We start from the raw sequence: 14,443 nt of genomic DNA on the forward strand, positions 1-14,443 counted from the left end.
AGGCACCAATGCTGCCTCCTCCACTGTAACACCACGTGCTTATTCATCTAGAATCATTCTTACTGGTAATGGAGGCCTTCCGTCCTCCGGAGTGACTGTGTGGAAGCCTGAGCCACTCCTCACCTCTAACACAAGCCTGGCAGCAGCTCCTGATGAGACCAGGTGAGCCTCAGTGAGCTCAGGCGCCTGCAGATACGGACATTGAGGCTGGCACTAGCCAGAGCTGTGGTGGGCGTCACTCCCCACTGCTGCTGAGCAAATGCCCTGAACACACCTGTATCTGGTTCCTCCTTGCCAGGAACTCATTAAGCTGCCTGGGCCTGTAGTCTCGTGCTCCTCCCGCTCGGCCAGCAGTGCCACCTGGGAGTCTTGTTACCTGCAGGTTCTCACTCAGCAAGCCAGGACAGGGCCGGAGCACTTGCATTTCTAACCAACTCCTGATGATGCAGCTGGTCTACCAGCCACCAGCTGGCTAGCAAGGGTCCAGTCACAGTTTCAGTGAAAGGAAGTTCCATTCATAAACTATAGAATTTCAGATGCCTTCAAGTAGAATCACCTGATGAAATTTAAAAATATTTCCAAGCTCACCCTAACCCTGAAATAAAGATTATCATCCCAACTAATTTCAGGAAGGGAGGGGCCAGTTTTAACATTTCCATTTCAAATATTAGAGCCCGGTGTGTAATCACAGCACTTTGTGTGTAATCCCAGCACTTTGAGAGGCTGAGGTGGGAGGACTGCTTGAAGTCAGGAGTTTAAGACCAGCCTGGTCAACAGAGGGAGACCCTGTCTTGAAAAAATTAAAAATTGGGCAGCTGTGGTGCTGTGTGCCTATAAAGCTACAGGTAATTACTTTAACTATTTCAACACATAACTTAAATACTTTAATAATTTAAATATCTAAACAGATAATTATCTGTTTTAGTTTGTCAACATTGTGGTAAGTCATGATCCTGCCACTATACCCCTGCCTGGGTGACAGGGAGATCCTAGGCTCTCAAAAAGCAAACAAAAAAATTAGAAAAATGAGGCCAGGCATGGTGGCTCACACCTGTTATCCCAGCACTTTGTAAGGCCAAGATGGGAGAATCACTTAAACCCATGAGTGACAGACCAGCCTAGGCCACAAAGTGAGACCCTGTCTCTACAAAAAATTTAAATATTAGCCAGATGTGCTGGCATGCACCTGTAGTCCCAGCTACTCAGGAGGCTGAGGTGAGAGGATCGCTTGAGCCCAAGAGGTTGTGGCTGCAATGAGTTGTGATGGTGCCACTGCTCTTCAGCCTGGGCAGCAGAGCAAAACTCATCAACGATGAAACTCTTTCCAAAAAAAAAGATTAGAGAAGTGAGTGAAATGGGCCAGGTGCAGTGGCTCACGCCTGTAATCCCAGCACTTTGGGAGGCCGAGGTGGGTGGATCACGAGGTCAGGAGATCGAGACCATCTTGGCTAACACGGTGATACCCCGTCTCTACTGAAAATACAAAAAAATTAGGCTGGCATGGTGGCGGCCACCTGTACTCCCAGCTACGTGGGAGGCTGAGGTAGGAGAATGGCATGAACCCAGGAAGTGGAGCTTGCGGTGAGAGGAGATCGCGCCACTGCGCTCCAGCCTGGGCAACAGAGGGAGACTCTGTCTCAAAAAAAAAAAAAAAACAAGGAAAAGTGAGTGAAATGACCCAAGACTACACAGTAAGTTACTAGAGAAGCTGCTGGCACCTTAGAAGTATAGAGTTTATGGGAAAAGTTTTAAATTTTTAATGAAAAAGACTTAGAACAATGTATTATTTACATGTAAATAAGAAAAGGGAGCAGAATCCCCATATCCTCTTCAAAGGAAGGGAGACGGGAGGCCATTTATGAGAAGAAAGTCCATATAAACCCCATCAAGTAGAATCTGGATCCAAATACTTCCAAACAGGAGTACACAGCAGGTGAACAGTCTCCCTCATCCAACTGATCTGCTGCTTCAGATAAGATCAGCAACTGAAAGTGAAGAAAGAAACAGATTAAGGAACAACACAAACAAAATGAAAATTTGTTAACGTAAATTTAACTAAAACCTCACAACAGACTTCTCAAAACAAAAAACAGGCCAGACATAGTGGCTCACGCCTGTAATCCCAGCACGTTGGGAGGCTGAGGTGGGCGGATCATTTGAGGCCAGGAGCTCGAGACCAGCCTGGCCAACATGGTGAAACCCCGTCTCTACTAAAAATACAAAACTTAGCTGGCTATGGTGCACGCGTCTGTAATTCCAGCTACTCAGGAGGCTGAGGCAGGAGAATTGCTTGAACCCAGGAGGCAGAGGTTGCAGTGAGCCGAAATCGCGCCACTGCACTCCAGCCTGGGTGACAGAGCGAAACTTCATCTCAAAAACAAAACAAAACAAACCGCAACAACAAAAAAACAAACTCAAGTGCCCCAAACTAAGAATAGGGAAGTTCCCTCTACAATTACAGTAGAGCTGGATGATTTCCTACCGTTCATCGGCATCTCATCAATCTGAGTGGAATAGTACTGCTCGATATCTCTGAGGATGCGGATGTCGTCATTCTTTACAAAGTTAATGGCCACACCCTTCCGGCCGTATCGACCTGATCTCCCAATTCTTCAGGAATAAAACAATATTACAGTTAGTATATATAACAATCAAGATTTAGTAAATGTGTCACAGAAGTGAAGCCAATGAGAGCTTGCACCCTACCTGTGTATGGACAATTCTCTGTTATTGGGGAGATCGTAGTTAATGATGAGGGACACCTGAGGGACATCCAACCCCCTGGCCCAGACATCTGTAGAAATAAGCACTCGGCTGCAAAAAGAAAGAGTGTTTGAGGTGATTAAATTACTCATACAAGTATAAGACTGGACTTGCTTCCATTGCTAATTTTAAGGAATCCTGGCTGCAGGTCCAAAATATACGAGATTCTCCTCTCTCAACAGTCTGTCTGCAAACGTGAAGCCTCAGGGACAGCACCAGAAACCCCTGTGCAGAGGGGCTGTTGGTGGATTTAGTTACTTCGGTCATGTGCTCCATCAGATTAAAAAAATAGACATCTTTTACTAGACTATCTTTAACTTGTTTAATCGGTCCTAAACCAATAATTGGGAAAAATACTTCACTTTTGCCTAGCAAAAAATTAAAAACGGTAACTTCAGCCGGCCATGGCGGCGGCTTATGCCTGTAATCCCAGCACTGCCAGAGGCTGAGGCAGATGGATCACCTGAGGTCAGGAGTTCGAGACCAGCCTGGCCAACATGGTGAAACCCCATCTCTACTAAAAATGAAAAAAAAAAAAAAATTAGCCATTCCAGCTACTCGGGAGGCTGAGACACAGGAGTCACTTGAAATCAGGAGGCAGAGGTTGCAGTGAGCCAAGATTGTACCACTGCACTCCGGCCTGGGTAACGAAGTGAGACTGTCTCAAAAACAAACAAACAAACAAAAGACACACACAGCACATTTGTTAAGCTGACCACAAGGTGGGCAAAGAAGGAAGTCTGAATCAAGTTCAAATGAATGAAACCACCCAATCCACGCTTTCTGACCACTGTGGAATTAAACTAATCGAAACGATGAACAGAAAACCCCCCTACTTACTGGAAAAGAAGACACACACTTGTAACCAAGGTGACCAACCTGGCTAGTTAAGGCTAGTTATCACCTCAACCTAAGTATTACAGGAGCACAGCGGACCCCTCATTAACTGGAAGGTTTTCTGCTCACCCAGGGCCTCAGCTTTCAGAGCAGAAGCTTGTCATCCCCCCGGGTGTGGGGCCTGCACTTAGGCAGTGCATATGAAGTGCTTAGCACAGTCTAGCAAACCCTGACCTGCAGAGCCACAGCATAGCGGACCCACCTGGCGCCCGACCGGAACTCCTTCATGATGGACTCCCGCTCTTTCTGGGGCATGTCTCCATGCATTGAGGATACGGTGAAGTTGGCTTCCCTCATTTTCTCCGTCAGCCAGTCCACCTACAAATCCAATCAACAGATGCTACTGCAAGCTAGTATACCAAAGCAGAGACGTGCATTCGGGACTTTACCGCATCATTTGCAGAACCAGTATCAATATTCATAAGGTAACTGCTCTTAAAACTCAGAATCATCCTAACTGGATGTACAAACTTTTTCCCAGAAAATGTTGGGGTGCACTCACAAAACCCTCTTACTTCATTTTCTCCATATAATGACTCTATGGGGGGAGGGGGCCAGGTGTGCTCATTCTCATTTGAAATCCAATCTTGTTAGAATGTAGCCCAACTCCTCTCCTTTCTCAGGAAAGTGGCCGACAGTTCTCAGGTCTGCCTCCACATTACCATCACCTGGGGATCTAAAACTACTCAGGCCTGGGGTCCACCTTCAACCAACAAAATCTGAATCTTTAGGGGTGGCTGATATCGCTGTTCTGTAAATGAAGTTTTAATGGTCACAGCCACGTGACCGTTTGCATATTGTCTACAGCTGCTTTTACAAGAGAACACATACCCTGAAAGCTTAAAATACGGACAAACTGGCCCTTTACTGAAAAATCTTGATTGACGTCATTCAGAGACTCAATCTGCAGTTTCCCTTCAGCACAGGGAGGCTGTGCAGTGCCTCTCACCTTTCTTTTGGTGTTGCAGAAGATGACCGCCTGAGTGATGGTCAGTGTGTCGTAGAGGTCACACAGAGTGTCAAATTTCCACTCTTCCCTCTCCACTGCCACGAAAAATTGCTTGATGCCTTCCAGAGTCAATTCATCACTGAAGGACAAAGACAAATCCTGTTACATACTCATCCTTCCTTCTAGGACTTGAGGGTGGGCCAAGCCAGGATCCAGGGAGACCCTGGTGGAGAAGGTCACACCGTGATATCTGGTGCAGACCCAGCAGCCCCAGCCCTGTCCTCCATCCTATCACCACTTCCGTCACACAGGCCTCCATTCTGTATCCTACTTAACATTTCACAATGTGCAGCACATGGAATACGATTCTAAATGAAACACTGATAAAGAAATACAGTCACCTAATTTTTAAATTTAGAATTATTGGTTCAAACCACAATGAGGATTGTAAAAGATGGGTTGTTTTGTTTTGTTTTGTTTTGTTTGAGACAGGGTCTTGCTCTGTTGCCCTGGCTGAAGTGCAGTGGCACAATCAAAGCTCACTGCAGCCTCAGCCTCCTGACCTCAAGCGATCCTCCCACCACAGCCTCCTGAGTAGCTGGGACTAGAGGCATGTGCCGCCCTACCTGGCTAATTTTTTATTATTGGTAGAGATAGGGTCTCTATATGTTGCCCAGCCTATTTGGTTTTTTAAAACAGGAATTTTAAAAGAATTTGCATGCTTTCAATTCCTTTACACTCAGGCAAGAGGATAGCCTGAGGTCCGGGTTTTGACACCAGCTTCAGCAACACAGCCAGACTCTGGCTATAAAAAGTTTTTGAAATTACGACATAAAATCCTTTATAAATGCGGCCCAGTGTTTTAGTAAACTTGACAAGAGGGGCTCCTACCGTTTCACCAAGATGCGGATTGGGTCGGTCATGAACTTGTTGGTCATCTCCAGAATCTCGTGTGGCAGCGTGGCACTGATGAGAACCACCTGTGTGGCTGGAGGCAGGTACCTGTATACATCGTAAATCTGCTCTTTGAAACCTGGGACAGGGAGCAAGACAGGTGAGGGATGTTTAGGGCGGCACACCCAGAAATGGAAGGTGCGCGCCCAGTGTTCCCACTGGGTTAGAGGCAGAGTGGTGATAAGGTACGTTTGACAGGAAATCTCATTTTTACAGCACCAGGCCACATCCACGCGTTCTCTCCGTCCCTACTCCCCGCCCCCCGGAGTGTTATCTGGTTGAGGGAATCTGGTTTCCCTTTGGTGCTTCTTCAATCTGAAGTGATCTAGGGATCAAGAAACCCACCCCGAGAGTCCTAGATACCAAATAAAAAGCCATAGAGGCTGGCCTGAGTCACCCACGATGAATAAACAAATAAAATCAAGGTAGGAATTTTTTGTTCATAATTGCCGCCAAGGCACAATTGTTTTTCCACGATGAAAACGCTATTCACATTCAGAACAGTCACTGGCTGTTTCAATTTTACACTGTGAAAATTTAAGAACTAAGAATTATGTCAGTAGAAAAGTAATTCTTTTGTTACTCATACCTTTATTCAACATTTCATCAGCTTCATCCAAAACCAACATTTTGATAGCACGTGTCCTTAGCCTTCTGCGACGAATCATATCTATAACATGAGATTTTGAAATACTTATGACAAATCACATCTATGAGATTTTGAAATAATCACACCTGAGGCTCCCAAGAAAGAGCTCATCATTCCACTGGTCTCAGGGTTCCAGAGACCTTCCCTCCACCTCCTGCAAGTGACCCAGGTGCAAAAGTCTACCGTGCGGCCTACCAAATCGAAAGCTGTCCTGTACCATTTAAGCACTTCTTACAAATACTACCGGCAGCACCATTTTTAGCGACAAAAGTGCTTACCAAAAACGCGCCCTGGAGTGCCCGCGACAACATGCTGTCCATAATCCAGCTTCCTGATGTCCTCGCCAACATTGGTGCCTCCAATGCAGGCATGGCACTGGACATTCATGTAGTCACCGAGAGCAAGCAGCCCCTGAAACAAAGCACAGGTTCACGTCCAGGGTGGGAGAGAGAAACATCCACATTTTCCAAAAAGAAAGACTGTTTCTCCTCCGAGATGATCACCGATTATTATTTATGCCATTCTTATCTCCAAACCACAAAATTCTCCTGCTCTTTTCTCTGACAAAAACAAGTTAATTTTGCTTTTTTTTTTTTTTTTTTTTGAGACGGACTCTCACTCTGTGGCCCATGCTGGGGGGCAGCAGCGCAATCTTAGCTCACTGCAAGCTCCGCCTCCCGGGTTCACGCCATTCTCCCGCCTCAGCTTCCTGAGTAGCTGGGACTACAGGCGCCCGCCACCACACCAGGCTAATTTTGTTTTTGTATTTTTAGTAGAGATGGGGTTTCACCGTGTTAGCACACTGTGCTGTGTGCATCCTATATGTGTATTCAGGGAGTCGTTATCTCCTGACCTCCTAATTGGCCTGCCTCGGCCTCTCAAAGTGCTGGGATTACAGGCGTGAGCCACCACACCCGGCCTGCTGGTTTCTTATTACAAAAGCTATATCATTAACAGAAAAGAATATGTAAAATTCATAATCCCATCCACTGAAGAAACCAACATTAACATCTTAATATACATCTTTTTAAACATACGTCTTTATACTACGTTAAGTATAAAATGGGTACAATTTATTTTTTTTTGAGACAGAGTTTCACTCTTCTTGCCCAGACTAGAGGACAATGGCACAATCTCAGCTCACTGCAACCTCTGCCTCCCGGGTTCAAGTGATTCTCCTGCTCAGCCACCCAAGTAGCTGGGATTACAGGCGCCTGCCACCACGCCCAGCTAATTTCTTTGTATTTTTAGTAGAGACAGGGTTTCACTATGTTGACCAGGCTGGTCTCAAACTCCTGACCTCAGGTGATCCACCCACCTCGGCCTAATTTATTTTTATTAAAATTGACTTTTCGCAAAAAATCTACATTTCTAAGGCTGTAAAAAACTACCGAGAGCACACAAGCCACACCAAAAATGACTTAATACAAACCAGCAATTTATATAATGATTCATGGCAAAATGTTAATCAGGAAGAAAATTTTGAGGTATCAGAAAACAGGATTGGATTAAATAAATAAGTCGGTGTTTCACAACTAAATCACAAAAGCAGTACTTGTTAATCGGACACCGCTCTCTTTAGCCATCTCACCTTCTGGATCTGCACAGCCAACTCTCTTGTGGGAGCCAAGATCAAAGCTTGAGTTTCACGAAGCTGGTGAAATAATTTATCAGAAATTAGAGAATCCGCAGTATTATCAAAGTGGATTCCAAGGTCAAAGCTTGAGTTTCACGAACCTGGTGAAAGAATTTATCAGAAATTAGAGAATCCGCAGTATTATCAAAGTGGATTGTAGTCATTCACACTCAGATCAATATGAGAAATAGTATCTCATATTAATCATACTTCTCATCTCTTACAGGTTAGCAAATATTAATGTCATTTAAATTGCAAATCCAACAATAACTTAATGTGTCAGGATCCTCGTCTGCAGACAAGAGCTTCCTCTAGTTAAATAGCAAATCATGACACAATATTAGTGCAAATATTAGTGTACAACTAAGACTCTGTGTAAAAATTTGCTGAGTCAATACATACTGGAAAATTTTAAATTGTACTTTTTGAACACTGTAGTTACAGAAGAAAAAGCAAGTATTTCCTAGAATTACATAACAGTTTGTTTTAAGAATGGCAAATTACCTGAATATCCAAACACTGGAGGACTGAGATACTGAAGGTGGCTGTTTTTCCTGTGCCGGACTGAGACCTATTCAAGGAAACAAAAGCAGTGGGATTAGAGGGAGGACAGGCCACGCCACAGCTGCACTCCAAGGCCTGGGCTCCAGAGGCACTTAGGTACCTTCTTAGAGCAAGCCCCCGTACCTAATACCATCTTAACTGCGAGGAGGCAGGACTCGGGCCCAGTGTCACAGCTTGTTAAGTGTCCATGAAGAGAGTAGACATGGCTTCTGCACGGGGGCAATGGAGTCACAGACTCTCTAACTTCAAGAGGCGTTTCATAGGTGTCAGAAAAAGGAGGACTCCCCTTTATTGAAATACAACTCTTTTCCTTCTAGGATTTTGGACTAACTCTCTCCTCCAAAGAAATTTTTGTGTAAATGAGTCTTTTTTGAAATTAGGCAAACGAGGGATAAAGCTATTAAAAGAGGGTTTGTGGTGCCAGGAGATACGGCTATATACAAGTTTTCATCCAGAGTTCCTGGCTCACAGCTCCCATAGCCCTTATTACAGTCTTATTAAATTGATGGGTTTGTTAGGCCTCAGGAAACAATCTCTCTGACCTTCTGCTCTCCTTTCACCTGCTCCACAGCAGGGCTCTAATCTTCCCTGCCTTTCAGATTGTGAGTCATAAAGACCCTCATGTCACGGCGTGGTGGCTCAGGCCTGTATTCCCAACACTCTGGGACGCAGAGGCAGGATTGGATGAAGCCAGGAATTCGAGACCAGCCTGGGCAATACAGCAAGAGACCCCATTTCTAAACAAAACAAAAAACTAACCAGGAACGGCGGCACATTCTGGCAGTCCCAGCTACTTGGGAGGTTGAGGCGGGACGATTCCTTAATCCTTGAAGTTAGAGGTTGCAGTGAGCTATGACTGCACCACTGCATTCCCGCCTGGGTGACGAAGTGAGGCCCCATATCTTAACAAAAAAAATGTTGAGGCCGGGCACAGTGGCTCACGCCTGTAATCCCAAGGCTTTGGGAAGCCAAGGCAGACAGATTGCCAGGAGTTTGAGAGCAGCCTGGGCAACACAACAAAACCCTGTCTCTACAGAAAATATAACAAGTAATTGGGCATGGTGATGTGTGCCTGTAGTCCCAGCTACTTGGGAGGGTGAGATGGGAGGATCGCTTGAGGCTGCTATGAGCTGTAATCACATGACTGCACTCCAGTCTGGGAGACAGAGTAAGACCCTGTCTCGAAAAATGTAAACAATTTAAATTTCAAATTTTTTTTAAAAAAAGCATTATGGTATTATCCCAGAAAAGCTCCTGCCCTATTTATTCCCTTATGGGGGAAAGAATGCTGACCTCATGGAATTTTCCATAAAAACCCAAGAGGACTGGGTTCCAAGAGCTTCTAGATGGCTGAACACAGACAGTGGAACACAAGGAGGTTCCGGGAGGTGACCACCCGCCCCTTGGAGGCTGCACCCCTCCCCCCATATCTGTATCCTCTGCAGTACCCTTTATCATAAACCACTAAATGTGTTTCCCTGAGTTCTTTGAGCTGCTGTTCCAGCAAATTAATCCAACCTAAAGAGGAGATCCTGGGAACCCAACTTGAAGCTGCTTGGTCAGAAGTTCTAGAGATCCGAACTTAGAACTGGTGTCTGAAAAGAGGGTAGTCATGGGGACTGAGCCCTCAACCTGCAGGATATGGCCTATCTCCAGGCAGGTGGTGTGAGAGTTGAACTGGAGGACACCCAGCTGGAAAACCCCCACACCTCTGCTCACAGAAGTCTTCTTCTGTGCTGATGATTGTCGTGGTGGTGTGAGAGCAGAGGAAAAGCACAGTCTGTTTTTCCGAAATTGTGTTATATACAATTCCACATGCCAGCAAACCACTAAGCAAAGCTGGCTAAGAAAACGAAAGCCTTGGCCGGGTGCGGTAACTCATGCCTGAAATCCCAGCGCTTTAGGAGGCCAAGGAGGGTGGATCACCTGAGGTCAGGAGTTTGAGACCAGCCTGACCAACATGGTGAAACCCCGTCTCTACTAAAAATATGAAAATTAGTCGGGCATGGTGGTGCATGCCTGTAATCCCAGCTACTTGGGAGGGTGAGGCAGGAGAATAGCTTGAAACTGAGAGGCAAAGGTTGCAGTGAGCCGAGATGGCACCACTGCACTCCAGCCTGGGCAACAGAGCGAGACTCCATCTCAAAAAGAAAATGAAAGCTTTCTACAGTAGAGAACACAAATTAAAAAAATTATTAAACCCTGTGGCTAAAGTCAGGGAAAGTGTTGGAACTGAGCGTGTACAAGCTGAGGGAAACAGTCATCCCGGAGCATCTAACTGCACTGCGCTGCCCAAATTCACATCCAGCCCTGCGCCGCACCCCAGGACAACTTACTGTGCGATGACATCTCTCCCTTTGATGATCTGCTTGATTGCTCGTTGCTGGATTGCTGATGGTTTTTCAAAACCTGCAAATAAAAACAAAAAATTAGCTCTCACCACAATGACGGCATAGAAACCCTGTACTGTAAGCTCCTCAGGGGCAGACATGGTTTGTTTTTTGAACCTGTCCTCCAGCCTAACCCAGTGTTCAACATAGCAAGCTCTCAAAACCCAGGGGCTCAATGAATTGCGCTGAGTGGATTTCTACACTAACGTGGGATATTATTTGTAAAGATCAATCTCTATTTTTAAAAAAACCACCAAATTGTAGAATATAGACACCAGTTTTCTTTAAAAAAAAATCTGGGCGTGCAGCATCTGGAAGTATAAGTGCCAAAATGTTCCTGGCAGTTACTGCAGTAGAGGGGTGGAAAGAAACTTACTTTTTACTCTAATTACTCCCTTACGTTTGACTGGATTACAAACAACCTATACTACTTTTTAAATTTAAAAAAAACAAACAAAAAAACAGGAAAGGCACTCTAGCCATTGTTCTCTCCTACTAGCTAGCATTAAGTCTGTGTGTTGCTGACAGGTCTACAACTCCGTTTAACCTGCGTGGGTCACGCTGCAGGGTGTCCTGTGTTGTTCTGTCTGGATGCAGCTCACTAACTACAACACCATCTCTCTTGCAAAGCAACTACTACACCAAAGGGTGAGGCTATTTTCAAGAAGAACCACGTGTTTTTCAAGTAAATAAAATTTTATGTACAAAAACTCTATTTCAATTATTTTTTGGTAGTCTCTTAAATGTAGCTCTGCTCAGTTCTGGGGCATAGCGAAAAATAAGAAACAAAAGAAAATGTAGCACAATTTCCCATCTTAACACAAACGCAAATATAGCAGATGATTTGAACTCTTCATGAAGAGCAAGCACATAGATGGGAAACGAACAACAGTGTCTTAGGGCAGGGACCGCCTGAGTGCCAGGAAACCAGGTGGGGCTGTCAGCCTCACTGCGAGGCTGCCTGAGATGCTTTTTCACCACCCATCCTCAGCAACTTCGCTTCACTTTGTCCAAACAGTTGTGGCATCAAGAACTACAGGATACGGCCAGGTGGGGTGGCCCACACCTGTAATGCCATCACTTTGGGAGGCTGAGGCTGGTGGATCACTGAGGTCAGGAGTTCAAGACCAGCCTGGGCAACATGGCAAAATCCCCTCCCTACTAAAAATACAAAAATTAGTAGGACGTGGTGGCCCACACCTATAATCCCAGCTACTCGGGAGGCTGAGGCAAAGGAATCGCTTGAGCCCCAGAAGTGGAACTTGCAATAAGCTGAGATCATGCCACTACACTCCAGCCTTGGTGACAGAGCAGGACTGTCAGAAGGAAAAGGAAGAAAGAAAAGGAAGAGAACTACACGATAAAAAATGTCCCTGTCCCAAGCATTAAACACAGGCCATTTATCCCAGATGCTGGTCATTCCCATCTATGTGCCCAACCCAACCTCTTCTCCAGGCTCTCCCTCAACTTCCTCACATCTTTCAAACATACCAAGAGACAGCTCCTGATTCTGACTCTCTGGAGTGCTGCCTACCTAGCCAAATGTTTGCAGCATCAACCACCGCTTACTCAAAACACTCCAACTCTCCTTCTTCTGTCGCTCACGTTCAATCCATCAGCCAATGCTGTCAGCTCCCTGGTACTCCATCTCCAAGGCAGCACAATCCTCTCTTCCCTGAACTGGAGCAAAAGCTCCCAACTCTCTTGTTTCCTCTCCTGCCTTGCCTCGCCTCACCTCAAATCTACAGACACCCAGAAGAATCTTTAAAACTGTAAATGTGATCGTGTCACATAGCTACTTAAAACCTTCCAGTGGCTTCCCACTAGATTTCTAAATGAAATTCAAATTATTCGTCACCCTACACGTCTTTGCTAGATCTGCCCCGACTAGCTCTCCAAAATCCCACCACAGGGGACTTCTTTCAGTTCCTGGAATGCAGCTGGCTAAGGGCTGCAAGGCCCTGGCACCAGCTGTTCCTTCTGCCCCAACTGCTCTTCCCTCTTCTCATTAACAGTCTCCTTCATCCAGAACTCTGCTCAAATGGCACCCCCTCCTGCGAAGCCCCTTACCTCTCTGCTTTACTAATTCTCTCCTCCTTCCCAGTCCCACTCTATTCAATTACCCCGCTGCAGGTTCTTCACAGCAACCACCACTGCCCGGGCAGCCTGACAGTATGCTTTCCCCCCAAACGAACTTCAAAACCCGTAAAGGCGCAAACCCATCCGCTTTACCGCCAAAACCCCAGTACCCAGAAAAGCTAATAGGGAGAAAACAGTTATCTGCTGAATGAACGACGCTCAGGCGCCTCGAAGCGGCTGCAGCCCCCGACAGACCCAGCGCCGAGCTCTGCACGGGGGACACACACCGAAAGCGCCGACACAGCCAGGCGTGAGGGCGAGGACGGGGGTGGGGGTGGGGGTCGGACGTCACTGGCCCCCGAGCCTCGACCCTGACCACGACCTCCGGAGCGCAGGGCCGGCCCGGGAGTCACCAGTCGGGCCCTCAGCCCCCGGCTCGCCCCCGACTCGCCCCCGGCTGGCCCCCGCGGCCCGCGCCCGCTCACCGTAAGCGTAGATGCCCCGCAGCAGGTCCTCCCGCAGGCCCATGGTGTCGAACGTGGGGGTCACATCCACCTCCTCGCTGGTCTCGAATTCCACTTTAGTCATGTCTTCCTCTTTGAGCAGCCGCTTTCGCGCCGAGCCCGAGGTCGCCATCGTGGCCGTGGTCGCCATGATTCAGAGTCCGCGGAAGAGCACAGCGGATCTCGCTGCCGCTGCCGACCTCGCTGCCGCTGCCGACCTCGCTGCCGCTGCCGACCTCGCTGCCGCTGCCGACCTCGCTGCCGCTGCCGACCTCGCTGCCGCTCTTAAGAGAACTGCCAAGCGGGGCTGAGAACTGAGGCCTTAAGTATGCCAAAGCGAGAGACGTGCGTGCGTACGTGCTTACGTGCGACGCGGCCACGCCTCTGGGGGACGGGGCACTCTTCGTCACGTGAAAGGGAACTGGGCGTTTGCCGCAGGGAAAAGTAAGGTGTTTCTGCTCTCGCGCCATATGCAGTTCCCGCGGGATCTCGTTGAGGGCGGGGCACCCAGTTCCTTACAAAAGGGATGGAGGGTGTGGGACCTCTGAAGTTGGCGGTGTTTCGTAGCGGCTGCGGGATTTCGCGGACTGGGGCGCTGAGGTTCTTTGAGCGGCGTGTGGCCCTGAATTCCCTGGAAACAGGCTGGGGCCGCGAGGGGCCTCCGCTCCGGGCGGGGTCCCCAGATAGCCCCGCCTCGAATAAAAATGACGAGCACGGGTCCTCTCTCGGGCCCGCAGTGGGTGGACTGCGTCGCGGACCCGTAGTGGAGGCGCCCAGCTCGCCGGGGAGATTCGGGTGGAAACCCTCACGGCCGCCGGTGGTGGGCCCCGGCGCGGCGCTGGGCTCCGGCGGGTCTGCGCTGGGGAGGGCCAGGGCCCCTGACGCCGGCGTCCCTCTTAGGGGACGCGCCTGGGTGTGTCTTCACCGTTTGCCTGGTGAGTTGGAGACAGGGTCTGGCTCCGTCGCCCAGGCTGGAGTGCAGTGGTAGGATCAGGGTTCACTGTAGCCTCCGCCTCAGCCTCTGGAGTAGCTGGGACCTCAGGCGCGCGCCACCACGCC

General features: G+C 47.8%; 1 protein-coding gene across 1 annotated transcript; it reads right to left on the reverse strand.

Moving 5' to 3' along the window:
- Window positions 1-1,742: 1,742 nt before the first annotated feature.
- On the reverse strand, window positions 1,743-13,535 carry LOC134729467 (eukaryotic initiation factor 4A-III-like). Its single transcript, XM_063598806.1, has 12 exons — window positions 13,367-13,535; window positions 10,749-10,821; window positions 8,353-8,419; window positions 7,804-7,866; window positions 6,491-6,623; window positions 6,153-6,233; window positions 5,501-5,642; window positions 4,610-4,748; window positions 3,863-3,978; window positions 2,707-2,814; window positions 2,483-2,610; window positions 1,743-1,985 (listed from the first exon to the last, which is right to left on the reverse strand). The coding sequence occupies exons 1-12, from the start codon at window positions 13,533-13,535 to the stop codon at window positions 1,969-1,971; spliced, it is 1,236 nt and encodes a 411-aa protein (XP_063454876.1). The 3' UTR covers window positions 1,743-1,968.
- Window positions 13,536-14,443: the final 908 nt, after the last annotated feature.

Source organism: Pan paniscus, chromosome 19, assembly GCF_029289425.2.
Source record: "Pan paniscus chromosome 19, NHGRI_mPanPan1-v2.0_pri, whole genome shotgun sequence".
Classification (NCBI taxonomy): Eukaryota; Metazoa; Chordata; class Mammalia; order Primates; family Hominidae; genus Pan; species Pan paniscus.

Coding starts and splice junctions, on each gene's coding strand:
- LOC134729467 (XM_063598806.1), bottom strand. CDS start 13,535: ATGGCGACCACGGCCACGATGGCGACCTCGGGCTCGGCGCGAAAGCGG. Junction 6,234..6,490: donor CACTCCAGGGCGCGTTTTTG/GTAAGCACTTTT, acceptor CTCATGTTATAG/ATATGATTCGTCGCAGAAGG. Junction 5,643..6,152: donor TGATGAAATGTTGAATAAAG/GTATGAGTAACA, acceptor TCCCTGTCCCAG/GTTTCAAAGAGCAGATTTAC.